The 22,349-nt window shown below is 36.5% G+C and overlaps 1 protein-coding gene across 2 annotated transcripts in view; it reads right to left on the bottom strand.

The window, feature by feature from the left end:
• Positions 1-22,349, bottom strand: part of ARMC4 (armadillo repeat containing 4) — a 209,328-nt gene that overhangs the window by 55,143 nt on the left and 131,836 nt on the right. For both annotated transcript variants that reach the window (XM_027841620.1, XM_027841622.1), the window contains one exon: positions 2,549-2,737. In XM_027841620.1, coding sequence (XP_027697421.1) covers positions 2,549-2,737 — 189 coding nt within the window. The remainder of the gene's footprint in view (positions 1-2,548; positions 2,738-22,349) is intronic.

Here is a 22,349-nt window from a genome sequence, read left to right as displayed (position 1 = left end):
TGAGTTACCCAAGATCACAAAGGGAGTGGGCATCGGGGACAGGCTTTGAACCCAGAACCTCTGATTCCAGAGCCAGTCTTCTTTCCACTCTACCATACTGCCTCAGCTTAGAGATCATTTAGTTCAATCCTTCACTTTTCAGATGAGGAAATTAAGACCCACAGAAATTAAGGCATTTGTCCAAGGCTAATGGCAGATTCAGAATGACATTGCTGGTATAGACCTCTTGATTTTTCCCTCCTTCTTGTGATTCCTTTATTTTTCTACATTATGGCTAACTCACTGTATTAAAGCTATTGTTAAAATTCCATATTTGGATTTTATTTATTTGCATCAGAATTTTATTATTCATCTTATCTATGGGGGGTGGGGAGGGAAGAGGACCAAAACAGTGAGAAGAACTCCCAATGATAGGAATCAATATCAATGAGTACTTTATAGTCTTAGTTGCCTGGGGTCCTATAGGATAGGATCCTATAACCCATTAGGATCTCATAACTAGTAGAGCTGAGAGTGACCAGAGGTTCTCAGAGTGAAGTGATTTCCCCAAGGTCACTCATACAATCAGGATCTGAACCCAGATGTTAGTTCCAAGTCCAGCAACCTTACCATTCTAACTGAATGCTTCTCAATGTATCAAATCACCTCATTGTAAGCACAGAGCTAAAGAGCTCTGAATTTTTAAAAGTGTCCAGTACAAATAAAAGTATTCTTACTGTTTGCCGATATATTTATGTCGGGTGATAAATTTACTTTTTCTGGTATTGTTCTAGCAAAAACTGAATGAACAAATGAATGAATGAAAATGCTCTTAATAGCTTACTATGTGCTCAGCACAGTGCTAGGATGATGATGATGATTGATGATGATGATGATGATGATGATGATAACAATGACAATGATGATGAGGATGATAGCCAGAATTTATATATCACTTTAAGGCTTGCAAAGCACTTTACATCTGCCATTTCATTTGATCCTCACAACAATGTTGAGAGGTAAGTGTTACTGTTATCACCATTTTACAGATGGGAAAACAGAGGTTAAAAAGGTTATGGGACTTGCCCATGCTCCCACAACTAATGTCTGAGGCAGAATTTGAACTCAGGTCTTCCTGTGCACCACGTCACTATCATAACGTAAATACAAGCCTTTTATTCAAAAAAACTTTGAGTGTGGTTTCAGATAAATTAATCAAAAGAAAGTTGGTTTGTTTGGTTGGGTTTTTTTGGCTGTTTTTTTGTTCAGAAGTTCCACAAATATAAGTTTTTAGGATGAACAAAGAAAAACAAGAGCTAAGTACCTTCTATTAAGCATTTTACAAATAGCATCTGATTTTCTCCCCACAATAACCTATGAGATTAGCGCTCTTATTATCTCCACTTTACAGTTGAGGAAACTGAGGCAAACAGAAGTTAACTGACTTGCCCAAGGTCACATAGATCATACGTGTCTGAGGTCAGATTTGAGGTCTCCCTGACTTCAGGTCCAGTGGCCTATCCAGTGTGTTACCTTCCTACCTCTAAAGAAGTGGGACTTCCACTATTGATCAGAGAAATGCAAATTAAAACAACTCTGAGGTACCACATCACACATATCAGATTGGCTAACATGACAAAACAGGGAAATGAAAAATGTTGGAGAAGATGTAGGAAAATTGGAACACTACTGCATTGTTGGTAGAGTTGTGAATTGATCCAACCATTCTGGAGAACAATTTGGAACTATGCCCAAAGGGCTATAAAACTGTGCATACCCTTTGATACAGCAATACCACTTCTAGCTCTGTATCCCAAAGAGACCATAAAAATGGGAAAAGGACCCACAAGTACAAAAGTATTTATAGCAGCTCTTTTTGTGGTGGCCAAGAACTGGAAATTGATGGGATGTCCATCAGTTGGGGAATGGCTGAAGCAGTTGTGGTATATGAATGTAATGGAATACTATTGTTCCATAAGAAATGATGAGTAGGTGAACTTCAGAAAAACCTGGAAAGACTTGCATGAACTGATGATGCTCACATAAGTGAGCAGAACCAGGAAAACATTGCACACAGTAACAGTAATAGTGTGTGACAACCAGCTTTGATAGACTAAGCTCTTTTCAGAAATGCAATGATCTAAGACAATTCCAAAAGTCTCATGACAGAAAATGCTATCCACATCCAGAAAAAGAACTATGGAGTCTGAATGCAAATAGAAGCAACATACTATTTTTCCTTTTTTTTCTGTTTTTTTTTCTTTCCTGTGGTTTTTCCCTTTGGTTCTAATTCTTCTTTACAACATGAATGATGTGGAAATACGTTTAATGTGATTGCACATGTATGGCCTATATCACATTGCATGCCATCTTGGGGAGGGGGAGAAGAAGAGGGGGAGAAAATTTAAAACTCAAAATCTTGTGAATGTTGAAAAAACTAAATAAATAAATGAATATTTTTTTTAAAGTGCGATTTCATTTACTATACTACCCTGGATTATTCATGTGAATGGATATTCCAATGTGACTCCATTAGGACAACACCAGGTATAATTAATGTGCTACTTACTGTATTTGCAAGTTTGGACAACAAAGGGACAACACCGTGATCTGTTATAACTGCTAAATTTTCCTGATCCTTTGCTATATTGGTGATCGCAGCACATACACTTGCTAGGACTTCCTTGTTTTCTGATTTCAGTAAATTGACCACAAGCTCCAGGCCACCAACGAAGGAACGAACCATTTCTCCAGCATCCTAAATGAACATGAAATTCAAGGTTTATGGTTACAATGACATTAGAAATTTTAAATAGTGATATGTACTTCGGAGCAGTATAGAAGGAAGGAGTCAATTTGCCTTTATTTTCCTGTAATTGTTGCTGCTGTTAGTTGATTCTTTTATTTCAATACCTCTGTGATCTCATTAATGTGGGTACTCCCACCACCAGATTGGAATCATCCAGGCTTTCTCCTGCGGGAGGATGGCTCTCCATGGCCTTCTAGAAATGCTTTGCAAAAGAAGCTGACCAACATATTAAGGTCTTCCTCCACATCTTTTTACATTTCATGACTATCTCCTGCCGCAAAACCCATCTTTTTAACACTGATACTCAGTGATGCTATGTGATTATGAGTCATGGAATACCACAATCTCCAAAGAATCAAAACTGTGGGTGATTAAAAAGACCATGAAATGCCACATGGGCATAAGTGAGTAGCAGCCCATTACACCAACTACGAATTACGTGCCTGAAGTTATATATCTGTGATTTTCAGATCCTTTCTTTCTCCCAATGATTTCAGTCCTTCAAGAGTTGCTTGAGGCACTAAGAGATTGAAGGGCTTATCCAAAGTCCTACACACAGCTAGTGTGAGAAGTAGGTCAAATCCAGGTTTTCCCAATTCTAGATGCAGTATTCTATCCAGTGCACTAGAGATTTCAAACACCAGAGAAGCCTGCTGCAATACTCCTGAGTGTGGCCCAAACCAGATTAAAATATCGTTGGGAAATATTTAACAAAATAAAAACAAATACAATAAACATAGATGATGTTAAGATGTGGCTTTCTAAGTCAATCTGTAGCCCACAGGGATCCCTATGTATAGTTTGGAGGACCTCATTTCTATTTGAATTTAATACCACTGCTCTGTACCACACTTCCTCTCTTCCAGGAAATATGATCCAGTAAATATCTGACAAGAAAAAAAGACAGTCCAATCAAGTAGCAAGAGTCAGTGATAAATAGACAGAGAGTTGCACTAGTATCCACAAAATTTTAAATGTAAATTACTAATAGTTAAGAATGGTTGAGTACTTACTGTGTATAATCTATAATTATACAAATTTACATTTATATTACAATTGAAAATTTAAAACTCTATATCCTATAAATATATGAGTGCTATTCCAACACCAAAAAAAAACCACATCACATATGACATTGAAAGATGTTAATCACAAGAACACGGAACACAGAAGAAATGTCTTAAAAATGCATTTAAAGCAGCGCTACTTCAAACAAAACAAAATCAATGTCAATTATCTATAAAATAAGAGATCTCTAGCTACTAATACTATGATGAAATGAAGTGAAGGTCTGGTGGCTACTGAAGATCACATTTACTATGGATGGATTTTCTGTTACACTTCTATGTGTTGCCCTGAAATAGGAAAGGGACTACAAGAGACTTAGCATTTTCTCCCCTAAATCTGTCTCACATAGATATCTTCAAATAAAGAACAGTTCAGAGAATCATCTTTTAATAAAATCTCCATTTAGACACAAACTGCACACATACATACAACTATAATTCATATTCATACATGTATCCACATATATATACACATAGCTAATAATGGTCAATAGAATTATATATTTTTTAAAACTAAGAACAAATTATAGCTACAGAGACAATAAAAAGTCTGGCAAGAGAATGAAATCTGCCAATAACTCCTCCCATAGGAATAGAAGTGAAATGTTATAAGGGTAAATTTTTTTCATAGGTATAAGTTATAAGTTATAAGTTTCTTTCATTCCCTTTACATGCCCAACTCTTCAACAAAAAGGCAAAATGATCAATCATTTACATATGCCATATAAGCCAGAAGCATGGATACCTGATAGTCTGACTTGAAAAAAAGAAATTAGAGAAATAAATACTACTGGCTAAGGGAAATAGCGAAAAGAGTGAGAAGGAAAGAAGAGACAGGTAAATGATGTACACTTTAAGAAGAGTTCTCAATTATTAATACGAACATATTTTATTCTTTTTCTCAAATTCATCACACTTTTTGATTTCATCTGGAAACTATAAGGCTTAATAACCCCCTTGGTAATTATGTACTACCTAGTTCCACTAATTATGGTTTGGAATATATACGAGTGTGTGTGTGTGTGTGTGTGTGTGTGTGTGTGTGTGTGTAGAAAGAGAGAGAGAAAAATGAGAATGAAATTATACGTATTAAGGAAGACTAGGTAATAATTTAGAACTATGTGTGTTCAAAGGGTTATAAAACTGTGCATACCTGTTGACTCCCCAGCAACACCACTAGGTAAGTCTGTATCCCAAAGAGATAAAAGAAAATGGAAATGAATCCATATGTGCAAAAATATTTATAGTAGCTCTTTTTTATGTTAGCAAAGAATCGGAAATTGAAGGAATGCCCATCAATTGGGGAATGGATGGACAAGTTGTAGTATATGATTGTGATGGAATATGCTTGGGCTGTAAGAAATGACAAGCAGGATGCTCTCAGAAAAAACTGGGAAGACTTACATGAACTGATTTCAAATTAAGTGAGCAGAGTCAGGAGATCACTGTACACAGTAACAGAAATATTGTACAATAATCAACTGTGAATGACTTAGCTATTTTCAGCAACACAATGATATAAGACAATTCTGAAGGACTTAAATTAAAACTGCTCTCCATCTCCAGAGAAAGAACTGATGGAGTTCACTATTTCTCAAAAACTGCTAGAAAAACTTGGAAGCAGTTTGGCAGAAACTAGGCATAGACAGACCAATATCTTACATCATATGCCAAAATAAGGTCAAAATAGGTACAGGACGTAAATGGTGATAACATAAGCAAATTAGGGGAGCATGGAATATTTTACCCATCAGATCTATTGACAAGGGAAGAAATTATGACCAAATAAGTAAAAGAGCATTACAGGATGTAAAATGGATAATTCTGATTACTTTAAATTAAAAAGGGTTTGCACAAGCAAAACCAATGCAGCCAAGATTAGAAGAAAAGGAGAAAACTGTAGGAAAATTTTAACAGCAAGTTTCTCTGATAAAGTCCTCATTTCTGAAATATATAAGGAACTCAGTCAAATTTATAAGAATACAAGTCATTCCCTAATTCATAAATGGTCAACGGATACAAACAGGCAGTTTTCAGATGAAGAAATCAAAGCTACCTATAGTCATACGAAAAATTCTCTAAATCACTATTGATTAAAGAAATAAAAATAAAACAACTTTGAGGTACCACCTCAAATATGATGGAAAAAGAATATTATAAATGTTGGAGGGAAAATTGAGACACTATGCACTGTTGGTGGAATTGTGAATCTATTCAACCACTCTGGAGAACAATTTGGAACTATGCCCAAAGGGCTATAAAGTTGTGTATACCCTTTGAAACAGTAATACCACTACTAGGTTTATTTCTCAAAGATATAAAAAACAAAAAGGAAAAGGACTTATATGTACAAAAATATTTATAGTAGCTCTTTTTTGTGGTGGCAAAGAATTGGAAATTGAGGGGATGCCCATATGGGGAATGGCTGAACAAGTTGTGATATGATTGTGATGGAATACTATTGTATTATAAGAAATGACAAGCAGGATGCTCTCAGAAAGTCTGGAAAGACTTACATGAACTGATGCAAAGTGAAATGAGTAGAACCAGGAGAACATTGTATACAGTAACAGCAATACTATATGATGATCAACTGTGAATGATATAGCTGTTCTCAGTAATATAATGATTTAAGACAATTCTGAAGGACTCATGATCAAAAATGTTATCTACCTACAGAGAAAGAACTGATAGAGACTGATCACAGATTGAAGCATATGTTTTTTAAAACTTTGTTTTCCTTGATAGGTTTTCTTTTTTTGTTTTTTTGGTTTTTTTTGGCCTGTGTTTTCTTTCATATCATGACTAATATGGAAATGTTTTGCATAACTGCACATGTATAATTATGTGAAATTGCTTGCCTTCTCAATGAAGGGGGAAGAGAAAGAAGGAGAGAATTTGAAATTCAAAATTTTTTTAAATGAGTGCCAAATTTTTTTACCTGTAATTGGAAAAAATATTTTTTTAAAAAAGAAAGAATTGATGGAATCTGAATGCAGATAAAAGCATACTTTTTTAAACTTTATTTTTGTTTTTTTGGTTTGTGTTTTCTTTTGCAACATGGCTAATGAAGAAATATGTTTTGTATGACTGTACATGTATGATCTATATCAAAGTACTTGCCTTCTCAAGGAAGAGGAAAGGGGAGAGGGAGGGAATTTGGAACTCAAAAATTATAAAAAAAAACTAATGTTAAAAAATGTCTTTATGTGTAATTGAGAAAAAATAAAAACATTCTTGAAAAAAGGAAAAATAGCTAAACAAATTGTATCACAGTATATGAATGTGATGGAACATTATGTTCCATAATAGAAGAAGCTAGGTGGTGGACATAGTGAATAGTGCACTGGTTCTGGAGTCAGGAAAACCCAAGTTCATATCCAACCTCAGACACTTACTAGCTGTGTGACCTTGAGCAAGTCACTTAACCTTTATCTATAAAATGGAGATCATAACAGCACCTATCTCCCAGGGTTGTTGTGAGGATAAAATGAGATAATACAGCTTAGCACAGAGTCTGACATATAATAGGCTCATAATAAATGCTTAGTCTCTGCCTCTTTCCTTCCCCAATACAGAATGACAAATATGAAGAATTCAGAGAAACTTAGGGAGAATTACAGGAACTGATTCAAGGAGAAGTAAGCAGAACCAGGACAACAACTTACATGCTGACCATAATCACGTAAAGGAAAGCAACGCTGAAAGATTTGAGGATGCTGGTCGTTGGCTGCAATGATCAACTGTGGGAAGAATCTCACAGGCCATAGAGTCTAAGCACAACCCCACCCCCTACCTCCTTTTACTGGAAAGAAAACTGAGGCTTCAGAGGACAGACAATGATATCTATCTCCTTGCAGAGAGATGGAATACAGATATAGGAAAAAACACATACATTTTCAGACATGGCCAATGGGTCAATTTGTTTTACTTGATTGTGCTCATTTGTTTTATATATATGTATATATATATATATATATATATTTTTTTTAAAAGGCTGTTGAGAAAAAGAGTCATTGGGAAGTGACAGTGATGGTGAGAGAAAGAGAGAGACAGAGATTGAGAGAGAGACAGACAGAGAGAGAGAGAGAGAGGAGAATGCAGAATTAGAGATATTTGATGTACAAGTCCTTGATCCAGACACCTAGCCTCATTCTTAAATGTCAGTAAAATTTCTTATAGTTGAGGCAATTTATCAAACCTTAAAACTTTTGAGAAAAGGTTAAATGGTTGTTTGAAGTTGGTTAAATCTTTCCCCTATTTCCTATAATTTCACAATTATGAATTTATTAACAATATGGACCAGTGAAATTATATCTAGAGGTATAACCTGATATACCATGGAGCAGCTAGGTAGCGCTGTATATAGAGTGCCAGCCTAGAGTCAGGAAGACTTATCTTCCTGAGTTCAAGTATGGCCTCAGACACTTACTAGCTATGTGATCCTGGGCAAGTCACTTAAGCCTGCTTGCCTTAGTTTCCTCATCCGTAAAATGAAGGAAATGGCAAACCACTCTAGTATCTTTTCCAAGAAAATCCCTGAATGAGGTCATGAAGGACTGAATGACAACAACAATAATGTGATATTCCTCCCTATTGCAGTCTTACACATTATCAAATAAGAAAATGACAAATATGATTTTTAGAAACAGTCCCTTATTCAACTAATTTACATGAAATAATGTTCTAACATCGATGGTGCTCACCCAAGATCTGATACAAAATAAGGCTGTGCCTATGTAAACCCAAAAGAACAGTATTCAAATCCCTTTGTCAAGATTTAAAATGACTTTCAAAAATATAATCCAAAAGCTAAAAGCTTCTGAGTGGTGTATATGTGTGTCAGATCATCCGACAGTCCATGGCAAATGGCAAAATTACACAGCAATCTTTTCCTAAGAATAAACTGTTCTTGAATAAATGGTAAAATGCTATTACTCACAAGCAACATTTTTTCTCAACCATATAACAACTTGAGTGACTGTAAAATAATGAGACCGGCTCCACAGGCCACACATAAAAATTAGTCTCATTACAGTCACACCTCATAAGCTGTCTAATTGCATTTCTAATTCTCTTTCTTCTCTGTAGCCTGTTGAGATGGTATGCCACAAAACAAGGGCCATTTTGGGAAACACACAAAAGTGATCGCATCTGCCTGGGATCCAAAGACTTCCTAAGGTGAGTGGTATGCGCCAGCAGCTCAATGAGATCATGGACACAGTTCACCGAGGTCTTCAAATGTTTAAAATCAGTGGAGGACAGTGAAACGCTAAACCTGGAATACTGACGTCCCCTCAAAAATGTGTTTTTAAGTGTTTTTTTTTTCAGGTTTGGATGTTTAAAACACATCTTGCTTCATATAATTTCTATGGAAAGTGGGAGAGTGGGTTTGAGGATGGAAAAAGCACTCAGTCTGCCAGAACCGTCTTTCACTGAGGCAAAAGGCCTGGGCAAATTCACCACATTTTCCACCTTCTCACATATCTTGAAAACTTCATTTTGCCAGTTTCACCGCGGGTACAATACTGTTTTTGCCCAACCCTAGTCTTTCCTTTGTAATGGCACAAACCGCATATAGCTCTCCTATAGAATACCTCGCCTAGTGTGAAGACAGCCACAGAGCCCTCAGATTCCTGGGTCAGGACTCACTGGTTTGGGGAATATCCCCAAAGTGACAAAGCTGAGTGGTTGCCAGTGACTTTCCTGAAGGTAAGCAAGGTACAGTAGCTCATAAAGTGAATATGAGGGTCTTCATGGGGCAACTAAAGCCCAGCTTGAATAGCTGGACAAAAGCCTAACTAGGAAGAAGATATAAAATTCAAATTAAACCAAATTAACTATGGTTCAGAGTACACTAATAAGGCCTAAGAAATGAAATGGCAAAATAGTTATGTTTATTTTAAACCTAACTAATAGGAAAATATTAAAACAATATTTACAGATTAATGAATAAAACAGAAAACTAGCTGTTTTGGCACAGTGAGATTAAACTAATGGGTATGGAATGCCTTCTGTTGCCTCCGGCAAAAAAGAATTGGCAGTTGTCTGATGAGGTGATATATACTTTATAAATCCTTAAAAGCATATACAATTAAGACAAGGTTTGTTGTGTGTTTTTTTTAACTAGATGAACTATAAAAACACTGCCTCATGCCATGTATAGACCACATGGTCCATAAGACAGAAATAGAAAAAAACTACATTGCTAATAACACAAATCTAAAAATGCAATATTCACAGTAAATGAGTTTAGGAAAAGAAAGGAAAAACTAGACAGCTTTATTTTTTTTCTTTTAAAAAGAAATACACTCCTTGTATTTAATGATATTTTGGGTGATTTAAAAATAAGATTTATAATTATAAATATCTCCTTTTAATTTCTTTTAAAGTCAACTAGCTAGTAAAATTATTTATTGGCTCTATTGCAACTGTCTTTATCACGCTGGGGTCTGTGATTCTATGTCTATAATGAAGGCTATGTAGCATAGTGGATATGTGTATCCAGAAGACCTGGGTTCAAATTCTGTCTCAGACACTTACTAGTTGTGTGATCTGGAGTGAGTCAGCTAACATTTTTAAGCTTCAGTTTCCTCATCTGTAAAATGGGGATAATAATAGCACCTACATCACAAGAATAATAATAATAACTAACATTTATATACAGTATTTTAAAGCTTCTGAAGGACTTTAAAATATTATATCATTTGATCCTCACAACAACCCTGAGAAGTAGATGATATTATTATCCCCATCTTCTAGATGCAGAAACTGAGGGAAAGGACAGTTAAATGACTTGCCCAGGATTAAACAGTAAGTTTCTGAGGTCACATTTGAACTCAGATCTTCCTGACTCCAGACCCAGGGCTCTATGCACTGTATCATCTGCTGTTCTTTTTAACAGAAGCTAGCATTTATGTTGCTGTTGCTGTTCAGTCATTTTCAGTCATATCTGACTCTTCGTGAGCCCGTTTGGGGTTTTGTTGGCAAAGATACTGGAGTGGTTTGCTAATTCCTTCTCCAGCACATTTTACAGATTAGGAAATGGAGGCAGACAGGGTTAAGTGACTCACCCAAGGTCACACAGCCAGTAAGCTTCTGAGGCTGGATTTGAGCTCAGGTCTTCCTGACTCCAGGCCTGGCAATGTATCCACTGTACCACCCTTATATAGCACTTTAAATTTTGCAAAATGCTTTACATATGTTAATTCATTTGATTCTCACAACAGCCCTGTGAGGTGGGTGCTATTATTATCCCCATTTTATAGATGAGGAAACCAAGGCACAGAGAGGTTAAGTAACTTGCCAAGGGTCATATCTCTCTCAGCCTCAGTTTCCTCATCTGTAAAATGTGGACAACAACAGCACGTACCTCATAAGGTTGTTGTGAGGATCAAATGAGATAATATTTGTAAAGCTCTTAGCACAGTATTTGGCACATAGTAGGATCTTAATAAATGTTTATTCCCTTCCCCTCCTTTATAGCTAGTAAGTGTCTGAAGTGGGATTTGTGCTCAGATCTTCCTGACTCAGACATTTATTAGCCACATACCTAGAGATCATGTATCTAAGAGGATGGAGATAAGGATTGGATTTATAATTTAATCCCAGATGTATAGAAACCTTCCATAGGTACAGAAACTCCCAAATTTCCTCTACCAATGCAGATTGGTAATTTCACAGCAATTTGTTATCTAATACAATTCCTTTCAAGAGGGTGAAAACTATATTGTAAACTGTAAAGAACAACATAAAAGTGAACTATTATCACTATGTTCTCAATGACATACCATAAATACAACTTTTTTTCCAAGTATTGACCTAGGTTTCTTCCATTGTGTCAAAAATAGCCCTTCCAGGGGCAGCAACTGGCGCAGTGGATAGAGCACCAACCCTGGATTCAGGAGGACCTGAGTTCAAATTCGGCCTCAGACACATAACATTTACTAGCTGTGTGACCTTGGGCAAGTCACTTAACCCCATTGCCTAGCCAAAAAAACCAAAAAAAATAAAAAATAATAGCCCTTCCAAGAAATCAAAATACAAAACAGTTGTGGAATTCTCTATTAAACTAAAGTAAATATAAATTAAGAGTGGGTAATGGGCTCTAGGTCTGCAGTCAGAGGACAGGGTTCAAATTTCACCTCTGCCACTGACTTACCTATGCGACCTCAGGCAAATCATTTAATCTCCCTGGGCCTCATTTTCCTTATCTGTTAAATCAGGGAGTCAGACTAGATTGCCAATTAGATCCCTTTTAGCTCTCGACCTATGATCCTTTGATTCTGTGAAAGTAAATTCTTTTAGTCTTGTGGAACAGACCTAATGATTTATCATTCTATCATTCTCTCTATCTTATGACTGCTACCCTTTTCTCTGTCCTCAGTGTGATCTTCAACCTCTCCACTCTTCAGTCCCTTCCTGGGTATTGGCTATACTCTCCTGTCCTCCATGTCTCAACCCTTTGGTCAATCCATTCAACTTTACCATATCCTCTACCCACAAATCCCTTGCCCTCTTGTCTTATTCCACCTTTCCGTCTACCTTATGACTACTACCTCTTTTCTCTGTCCTCAGTGTGACTTTCAATCTCTCCACCCTTCAGTCCCTTCCCCAGTATTGGCTATACTCTCCTGTCCTCCATGTCTCAACCCTCTGGTGAATCTATTCACCTTCACCCTATCCTCTACATTCAAATCTCTCACCCCCTTGTCTCATCACACATCATGCCTTGCCAAACTACAAGCTAGCATAATTTCTATCAACAAACTCCCCCTTAGTCCTATCCACATGTTGCTAAATTGAGCTGGGGAAAATCACAAAACTGTACTGATTGACTCCACTGAGAATCTGTGTTACTTGATCTCAGTTGAGTCCTCACCTTGACAAAGCAATTCTTTTTACAAATCCCTACTCAATTAGCTCACTATACCACTTACCACAGCAGCCATTCCAAGCCTTTTCACTTCTTCTCAAGCCTCTATCTGAATCCCTCCTACCTCTTAGGCTAAAATGTTGTGAGATTTTGAAAGACCTAGGCCAAATCCATTCAATTTCCAGTACTCATTCACCTAAAAGAAGGAGAGAACATATGCAAAGAGGCAAAGAAATAGGGACGGCCTGATTAGGGTCATGCATTAGCTTGAGTGGAGAGATGTGATGCTGGCAACAGAAGGCTACTTCTGCCATGGCTACTCTATCCACCAAGAGGTTTACAGCAGTCCTTTCCTCAATCACCACCAGGAGAGTGAGAGATATTATTTTGGCTGGATAGTGTTTTTTTGTATCCACACTCAGTTTTGGCTCAGCAACCAATCAAAAGGCCCCTCTTCACTACACAATAAGTGCTCAGAAACTAGTCACAGACTACCTGTGCATATTCCAAAGAGAGGATTTCATGAGGCACAGCACGATGCGCATGCTCATAAACACTGGCTCTCCGTGGATAGAACACTGAGCCTAGAGTCAGGAAGACCTCAGTTCAAATCCAGCTTCAGACACTTACTAGCCATGTGACCTTGGGCAAGTCACTCTGTTTGCCTCAGTTTCTTCATCTGTAAAATGGAGTTAATCGTAGTACCTACCTCCCAGAGTTGTTGTAAGGATCAATTTCAATTTCAATAACAGTCATAAAGAGCTTGGTACAGTGCCTGGCACATAGTAAGCGGTATATAAATGTTAGTTATCATTATTATTATTATTATTATACTTGTATCTGCAATGTTTAACATAGTATCTATAACATAATGATGCTTGTTGACTGACTCACTACAGAGCAGAAAAAAGAGAATTGTTAATTATTCAATAAATTTGCACTTTTTGGTTAGTTAATCAGATTACGTCAAAGAAAAAGAAAGTTACTTTGAAATTTTTTGATTCTGGATTTACTGTTGGCCTGGCTAAATTTTGCCAACTAATTGTTATATCCCCAATCCACACTGTGCCGTGTCCACCTGACTTTAGAGCCAATATTTTGATAACAAAATATTTGGGCCTGGAATGTTAAAAATGGATATCAGAAAGTCTATAGATTTGGTTAAATGCCATACTTATCAGAAACTATAGGGTTAAGGATTAGAACAGAGATTTCATTGATAGAATATCCTGGATACGGAAACTCCATCTAAAAATCCAAGTAGGCACCTTCTTTGTAGGTGTCCAAGAGAGCTGCCACAGAATAACTGGTATGCCAAGGTCACATAGTAACTATGTGTCTAGGTTAGAGCATGAGTCCAGATCTTTCTGCATTGATGTCCACTCTCCAGATTATGTCTCTCTCTCTCTCTCTCTCTCTCTCACTCTCTCTCTCCCTCTCTCTCTCAAAGGTTGTTTAGAATTGGTTAAATATAGTTTTTCCTATAATTTTCTAATTACAAATTGATTAACTATTAACCAGAGAAACTATGATATCTTGAGGTATGATCTGTAAAAGATAATCATTCAGAAGCAACATTTTTCAGTTATATAACAAAAAAATATACCATAGAAAATAATTTTCTACTATTCTCAATTCTACTTATTCCGTGAGATTATTTACACCATTTTCCTCCAAAGTAAGATGCTAAGAAACAAAAAGGGCAACTTTAAAATTATGCAATCCCATTAGATTACATGGGCCAAGAACAGAAACAATTTGAAGCTGTAACTATTTATAGAAAAAGTATTAAAAATACTATATAAACAACACTTGATGATATAGAATATTACGTTTTCCAAATATGTTTTCTTATTTTCATTATCCTATAGCTAAGGATTAATTATAGCAATAAAATGTGCAAAAAAAGTCCCTGGCCATTCATTAAAATTCCTCTTTATGTCAATTTGTTCTTCAAATTAGAATTAAGATGTACATTTTCTGCTGTAAAGTAAAAGGATGTTTAAAGTTTGTTTATGTTTTAAACCAAAACTAAATAAATGTTGCACTAACATGTTTTCACTGCGAAGAGCCCAGTTGGGTTAAGCCCTGCCAAATGTTAGTATCGTAGCTTCATGGTTCTTGTAAACCTAAAATCTTTTAAAAAAATTATTATTATAAACTTTGTAACTATCACGAATAATAAATAATCAAACTGACATAAAAAGAACAAAGTTTCATGTAAACTCTCCAGATTTAACAAAGTAGGAACAAATGAATTAAGAGGAAATGATAGAAAAATTCATTTGCTCTGTGTCCCTTTCCAAGTCCATCTAAAGTTCATCTCCCTATAGGAGGCAGAATGAAGGAATAAAAAGGAGCTTAAGATCTGGAGTCTGGATCTGGATTTGAACCCTGGCTCTGTTGCTAACTAGATGTGGGACCCCAGGCCAATTGCTTAATCTCTCTGGGCCCCAGTTTCATGAGTTGTTGGACTAGATAAGATAACCTGTAAGTTTCCTTCTAGCTCTACATCTGAGATCCTAAAATCAAGAACAGGAAATGCCAAACTAACCTAATTTTCCTGTTTTTCTTTTGACATGATTAACTATACTGATAGATCAGGGGAAGGCAGTAGTAGGTAAAGATACCTTGATATCAGCTTCCTTTTCAGAAAGATATGTCCCATGGATTTGTTAAAAATCATACCAAACTCCTTGAAAGAATTAAAAATATTAATGACTTTGTTCAATGACCTCTTGTCATTAATATCAAGTGAGGAATAAAATAGGGGTCATCTGCTTGCCGGAGGTGTTTGGTGTTATCAAGGAGAATGCTTAGCAGAGTCCAATGGAAAAGAGATCTCTAGATTAATATGATTGATCAGCAAGCACATATTAAGCAACTACTATGAATCAGGCACTAGGGATAGAAAAACAAAAAATGAAACAATCTCTACCCTCAAGGAGTTTATTTTTAACATAGTGATGCTCCTATTTGTGGATGACATTATGCTCATTAAATCAAACCCCAGAACTTGGTATGTTCACTCAAAAAGATCCAGTCTATTTGACCAAACGGGAGAAACTAAAAGGATGAGGAAGGCCTGTAGTGTACGATATGAACTGTGGTGGACAACCCATCTGTCTCATACATATTGGTCAGATCTGGGGGAAGATCAATGAATAGGCCCAGATTGAAAAGGAGCAGGAGAGTTTCAATTGCTGAGGGGAAATTACAAGTATTTTTTAACACCAAGCTTCTTTCTGAGACAAAGACCCATCTTTTTAACATCACTATTCTTCTGGTGGTGCTGATAGGCTATGAGTCATAGAAGAACACAATATCTGAAGAATTAAATTTGCAGGGCACCCAAAAAAACAATGAAGAGGCACATGATGGGCATGAGAAGGTTGTGATATATCACGAAAGAAGATTTGAATAGGAAGAATAGAAGGAAGTCCAGAAAGAATAACAGGTAGCTTTGAAAGCTAAAAGTTGAATTATATATTTTTAAGAAAAGCAAACTTTGGGGCAGCGAGGTGGTGCAGTGGATAGAGCTCTGGCCTTAAAGTCAGGAGGACTTGTGTTCGAATCTGGTCTCAGACACACAACACGTACTAGCTGTGTGACCCTGGGCAAGTCACTTAACCCTACTTGCCTAGCAAAAAGCAAAAAAAAGGAAAAAAAAGCAAGCTTTATGTAATAGACATTCTCAATTCCATGAACAGTCCTCTTCTGTTTTACTATGAATATGGAAAAGTTCATTTTGTCCAGTGATTATTAAGCTCAGAATAAAAATAAAAGAGAAAATATTCACATTGAAGAAGCACTGTAAAGGATATCATCAGAGAGCTGGAATAGAAAAGGAAGTGGGTTGGTCATGTAGTAAGAACAAAGGGTAATGACAGTTACCATGTGTGCTTCATAGAAAGGCCCCCAGCATGTTGAATGGACCCTCTGTAGAGGATTTACAGGAGAACACAGGCAAGTGTGGGGCAGGCTGAGAAGACACAGATCAGCGGCAAACTACCCTCCTGGTATGCATATGCACATCAGTAAGATCATAGATCCACCAAAATATTAAAGAAGTCAATCTAGAGGTAGCGAGCTGTCTCATAGTATGCTATAGGGAGCTGCTGTTGGACCTTTGCTATCCACCATTTTTTAACAATGACTTGGATGAATACATAGATGGAATGCTTATCAAATTTGCAGGTAACACAAAACTGGATGGAGAGATAACCAACATACTGGATAAGAGAATAAGAATCCAAAAATATCCAAACAGAATAGAATGGATCAAATACATAAAAAGATAAAATTCATTAGAAATAAATGTAAAATCCCACGCTTAGGCTCAAAAATTAACTGTACAAGGACAGGATGGGGGAGGCTTACCTAAGCAGCAGTTCATAAGAGAAAGGCACAAGAGATTTAGTGAACCCTAAGCTCAATTTGAGTCAGTAGTGTGATACAATAGCCTAAAGAGTTAATGCACTCACAGGTAGCATTAATAAAAGCATAGCATCTAGAATAAAGGATGTGATAATCCTGCAGCATTGAGTTCTGGAAACCCACATTTGGGTTCAGTTTTTTGGGTTTTTTTTTTAGGCAATTGGGGTTAAGTGACTTGCCCAGGGTCACACATCTAGTAAGTGTCAAGTGTTTGGTCTGAGGCCGGATTTGAACTCAGGTCCTCCTGACTTCAGGGCCGGTGCTCTATCCATTGTGCCACCTACTGCCCCTTGGGTTTAGTTTTGCAGGCAGGTTATTAGCAAGCCAGAGTGTGTCCAAAGCAGAGCGATCAGTATGGGGAGGGGAGTCAAAGTCATTTCATATGAATATCAGTTGAAGGACTGGCAAATAAGCATAAAACACACGAAGCTTTGAGGGATCATTGTAGCTTTCTTTAAACATTAGAACAAAGAGTTGTCATGTGGGAAAGGGATTAAATTTATTCTTCTTGGTGCAAGAGGTCAAAACTAGGATTAATAAATAAAAAGTTCAGATTTCACTTCAATAAAAGGAAAAGCTTCCTAAGAATTAAGAGCTGCTTTCCCTTCATCCTATACTGTCCCCCATATAAAAAAAGAATTAGGAGTTACCTACTCCCATTTCTGAACCCACTCCTTGCTCTAGGGGCCTCTCTCCATATTTTCCAGCCAAGTATCTTCATGTTTTTTCACTTTCCACCCTACCAAAACCGGCTCTCAGGAAAGGATTTCATAAATCACAGTGAAGTGGAAATGACTGGTTAGGCTTCAATTGCACCTCTTTCTGCAAACTGGTTCATTTTAACCTGAGAAAAGAAACATTCATCTAAGGAAGCCAATACACTAGCAGAAATTCAGGTATCAATGGGTAGGTGCCAGAGGGCAGAACTACGAATAACGGGTAGAAGTTGGTGAGAGGCAGATTTAGGGCTCAATGTATAGAAAAACTTAATAACAATTAGGACTACCCAAAACAGAATGGCCTGTCTCTGAAGGGAGTTTCCTTTCACCTGATGTCTTCAACTGAATGATCGTTTGTTGGAAACGTTTTAGAGGATTCTCTGTCAGGTATGCGTCGGCCTCTATGGCCTCTGGGGTCCTTTTCATTCTGACATTCTATGATTCTTTCTGTTTTGGACTTTACTTTTAAACTGCCCAAAGCTCACTAAGTAGACAAGCTATTACTTGCCTTATGAATAAGGTCCATGGTCCATGATTTCAGCTAGGAAACAACTGATTAAAAAGTCCCTTAAGTTATAACAAGTTCATTTTATCCTAGATGTCTAGTATGTCCACAAGACAAGTACTTTGGGGACTCAAGAGGTAACTATCCTATTTTTTAAATTCTTACTTGCCATCTCTTTTCCAAAACTCTTTTTTTAAAAAAATCTTCTTTCCTCTTTGGTGGGATCACAAAATCCAAAAACCCATTCTACATTCCTGCAAGAATACAGCAAATCTGTGCATGCCATCTTGGGAAGGGAGGTGGGAAGGGAGGAGGAGAAAATTTAAAACTCAAAAGCTTATGGAAGTGATTGTTGAAAACTAAAAATAAATTAATTAAAAGAAAAGAATACAGCAAATCTGCCTGTTCTATTTTGAAACATTGACAATAGAGAAGGGTTCCATAACTTTCTTTCAAATCCCTTTTCAATGTCCCACTAAACCATATGATCTGGAAATCCTTTTCCACATAAGAAAGAAATGGTAGAAAGGAAGGTCAGATTAAAGAAGTTGGTCTTACTTTTTCTCCAAAAGACAGTAACAGATTTCAAGAATTTTATTTAATTGTTGACATGCTCAATGCCTCCTATTTTGAAGATGTCATCAAGAACCCTGGAGCACAAGTATAATATTCTGTACTACTATGGAACTTGGTTTACTTTGCATCCACCGCATAACGGTGAATCGTCAGGATCTCTATATGATAGTTTCACTTAACAGAATCTTAAGGAATGAGCAGTTTTAAACCAGCATTATGAAGTAACCAGAATTGTAATTTTCTATGAAGAATCAATTCTTGCTTAATAAGAACTATATACGAAACCTAAAAATTTAATATCTTCAAGGATAATTATATATATAAACATTGCCCCAGGGCTGGTAGGTGGCACAGTGGAGCACCAGGTCTAGAGTCAGGAAGACTCATTTAATGTGTTCAAGTCTGGCCTCTTACTGGCCTCTAGACACTTACTAGCTGTGTGACCCTAGGCAGGTCATTTAACCCTATAGTTCCTCCTCTGTAAAATGAGTTGGAGAAGAAAATGGCCAACCACTCCAGTGTCTGCCAAGAAAATCCCAAATGGGGTCACAAAGAGTCAGATACAACTAAAAATGACTCAACAACAACAAAACCAAAACATTGCCCCAAACATATCATCCTTATAGGTATCACAAGAAATGAGAGAGACACTGCTGTAGGGAATTCTGCCTACTTTGTAGTTAAAGCATATAGGCCCTGGAATGTTTGATTGGAGACCTCAAGTTTATTTTTATGCTTATAAATAGGAAATATATGTTTGGTATAAAAATAAACTTCAATTATTTTGAATAAATGAAGTAAATGGTTCTAGAGCCGTATGCTTATATATTTGTTCCACATGATTTTGGGGAGATCTATCTATTGTAGTATTATAGTGGGAACAGGATTAAATTTAAAGTCAAGGGAGCTGGCAATGCTTGCCTCTGCCACTTACTCCTTTCGTGACCTTAGAAAAATCCTTTAACCTTTTGAACCTCTATTTTCTCAGCTACAAAAAGAAAAGTTTGGATGATCTGGCAACTGAGTGTTTTTTCCAGCTTTGAATCTATGGTCCTATGAGCATAGAATAAAAAAAAATTTGAAAATTAGAAGAGATCTGAAAGGTCATAATCTCATGTAGTTTAACCTTTCAACTATTCCAAGGATATCTTGACTACTTGACAAATTATATAGATTCTTCTTGGGTGAGAAGGGAGCTCATTACTTTGCAAAAAGCTCTTTTGATATTTCTGGTCATTAGAAATTCAATATAATGTTGAACCAAAATCTGCCCCTTCCTACCTTATATTTTTGCCTTCTGGAACAAAACAGAATAATTTATTCCCTCTTTTATGGGACAGCCTAATATTTGATAACAACTATCTGATCTCTTCTTATATATGAAAGTTACCCCACCCCTCCCCATCCTTTTGGTTTGACTTTCTAATTTGTCAAAGACCATTTTAAAATATGGCACACATATTGAGCATACTACTCCAGATGTAGTCTGTCTAGGACAGAGTGCAGCAATTAGGACCAGTACACTTCCCATGATTTAGATACTATGTTTTTATTAATGCAACTTAGAATTACATTAATTTTTTATTTTAAGCAGTTGCATCATGCTGCTGGCTTATATTTATCTTTTGGTCGACTGAAATCCGCCCCCCCGCACCATTCGGTACCCAGGATATTCTAAAAACAATTCAGTCTAAATAGGTCTAAATAGTATTTGGGATTCATAAGTCAAACATGTGGATGTATATCCAGCCCATCAATCCTATTACTATGTATTACTTTATATTCTGTCGTTATTTCCTCTTTTAAAAAAAAGTTGTGCAGCTTTGAACTGTAATAAAAGAATTTACCCAAGCATTACTTTTTTAAAAATTGGAACTATCCTTTTCAAATTCTTTCCAAAATGAGCAATATTTTCCTTATTTCATGTATCACACTAACAACTTTTTTAAACCAAAAAACAAATTGTGTTTATGCTTTAAAATACTCTGTTATTACAGATTAACATATCTCCACAAGACATCAACTGCATTTTACATTTAGAGCATCTTAAAAAGCTTAAGATGTCAAACCAAATTTATCAGTGCAGAATGCCTCTGCCTAAAAAATGTGATGGTAAGGCTACACAAACAAACTTACATTATCAATAAGGAATTAGGACTTAAATATCCTTCAGTGAAAGCTGCATGTTTTTCCTCCCTTTCAGCAATTTGAAAACTCATAAAAATATGATTTCTAAAATTCAACTATTTTAGCCTTGGGAAATAATATGAATTTGTATAACCTCATCATTTAGGTTACCTTTTAATTTCCATAGCGGGTAGAAAACTGGGTTAGAACATGTGGTCATAGAGCCCAAGAGATGGAAGGCACCTTAGAGGCTATGTGCTCCTGACCCCTCATTTGTTGCTTCCTATTATGTCTTCCACATCTTTGTATTCCCCAAAAGGCCACTGAAAAATGTTTGTTGAATAGATGAATGAAACATTTATTGGTTGCAGTACACCATTATATTTGAATCAAAGGAAAGAAAATTAGTTTCTCACAATCTTCATTTAATACCAAAAATACATCATTTAATTGTGTGACTTTAAAAGTTTATGCTGGACAGTGGTCATTGTGGCACTTTGTACAACTTAATAATGATTAGTATCTGTGATCATGGATAAATTCCTATGATAGAGCTTTTTTCATCTTTAATCCAACTTACACTAACCCAACCACCACTCGACTTTGCACTTCTAATGTGCGCAAAGGGAATGTCAAGGCCCACAGTTTTGTTCATATCTTTCTTTAAGGAAAGGGTTTTTAACCTGGGTCCATGGACCAGGAACCTGTAAATGGATTTCAAGAGATCCATAAGCTTCAATGGGAAAAAATTACATCTTTATTTTCACTAACCTCTAACTGAACTTTAGCATTTCCTACAATTATGAATTTTTAAAAAATATTCTGAGAAGGGGTTTATAGGCTTGACTAGACTTCCATGAAACAAAAAGGGTTAAGAACCCTTGCCTAGAGGCCTCATCTCTATCATCCCTATGGTCTTCACGATGCTCCAACAAAATGCCTAGAACCATGTCATACTAACAAAGTTCCCATTGGGGAAATGGATGATGTGCTAGACTTGGAGTCTTGAAGAAAGACCAGAGTTCAAAACCTGCCTCAGATGCTTGCCACTTATTTGAACTTAAGTCACTTAGCCTCTTTAAGCCTCAGTTTCCTCATTTGTAAGATGGGCACCTCCTCCACAGAACTGCTGTCAGTCAGTTACCTAACATTTACTAAGTGTTTAGTATGTACTAAGCAGGATATACAGGCAAAAACACGGTCTCTGTCCACAAGAAGCTCACATTCTAATCAGGGAGACAACATGCAAAAAACT

Source organism: Vombatus ursinus, unplaced genomic scaffold (genome assembly GCF_900497805.2).
Source record: "Vombatus ursinus unplaced genomic scaffold, bare-nosed wombat genome assembly UNPS02014861.1, whole genome shotgun sequence".
NCBI lineage: Eukaryota > Metazoa > Chordata > Mammalia > Diprotodontia > Vombatidae > Vombatus > Vombatus ursinus.
This window is presented reverse-complemented; position numbering and strand designations above follow the sequence as displayed.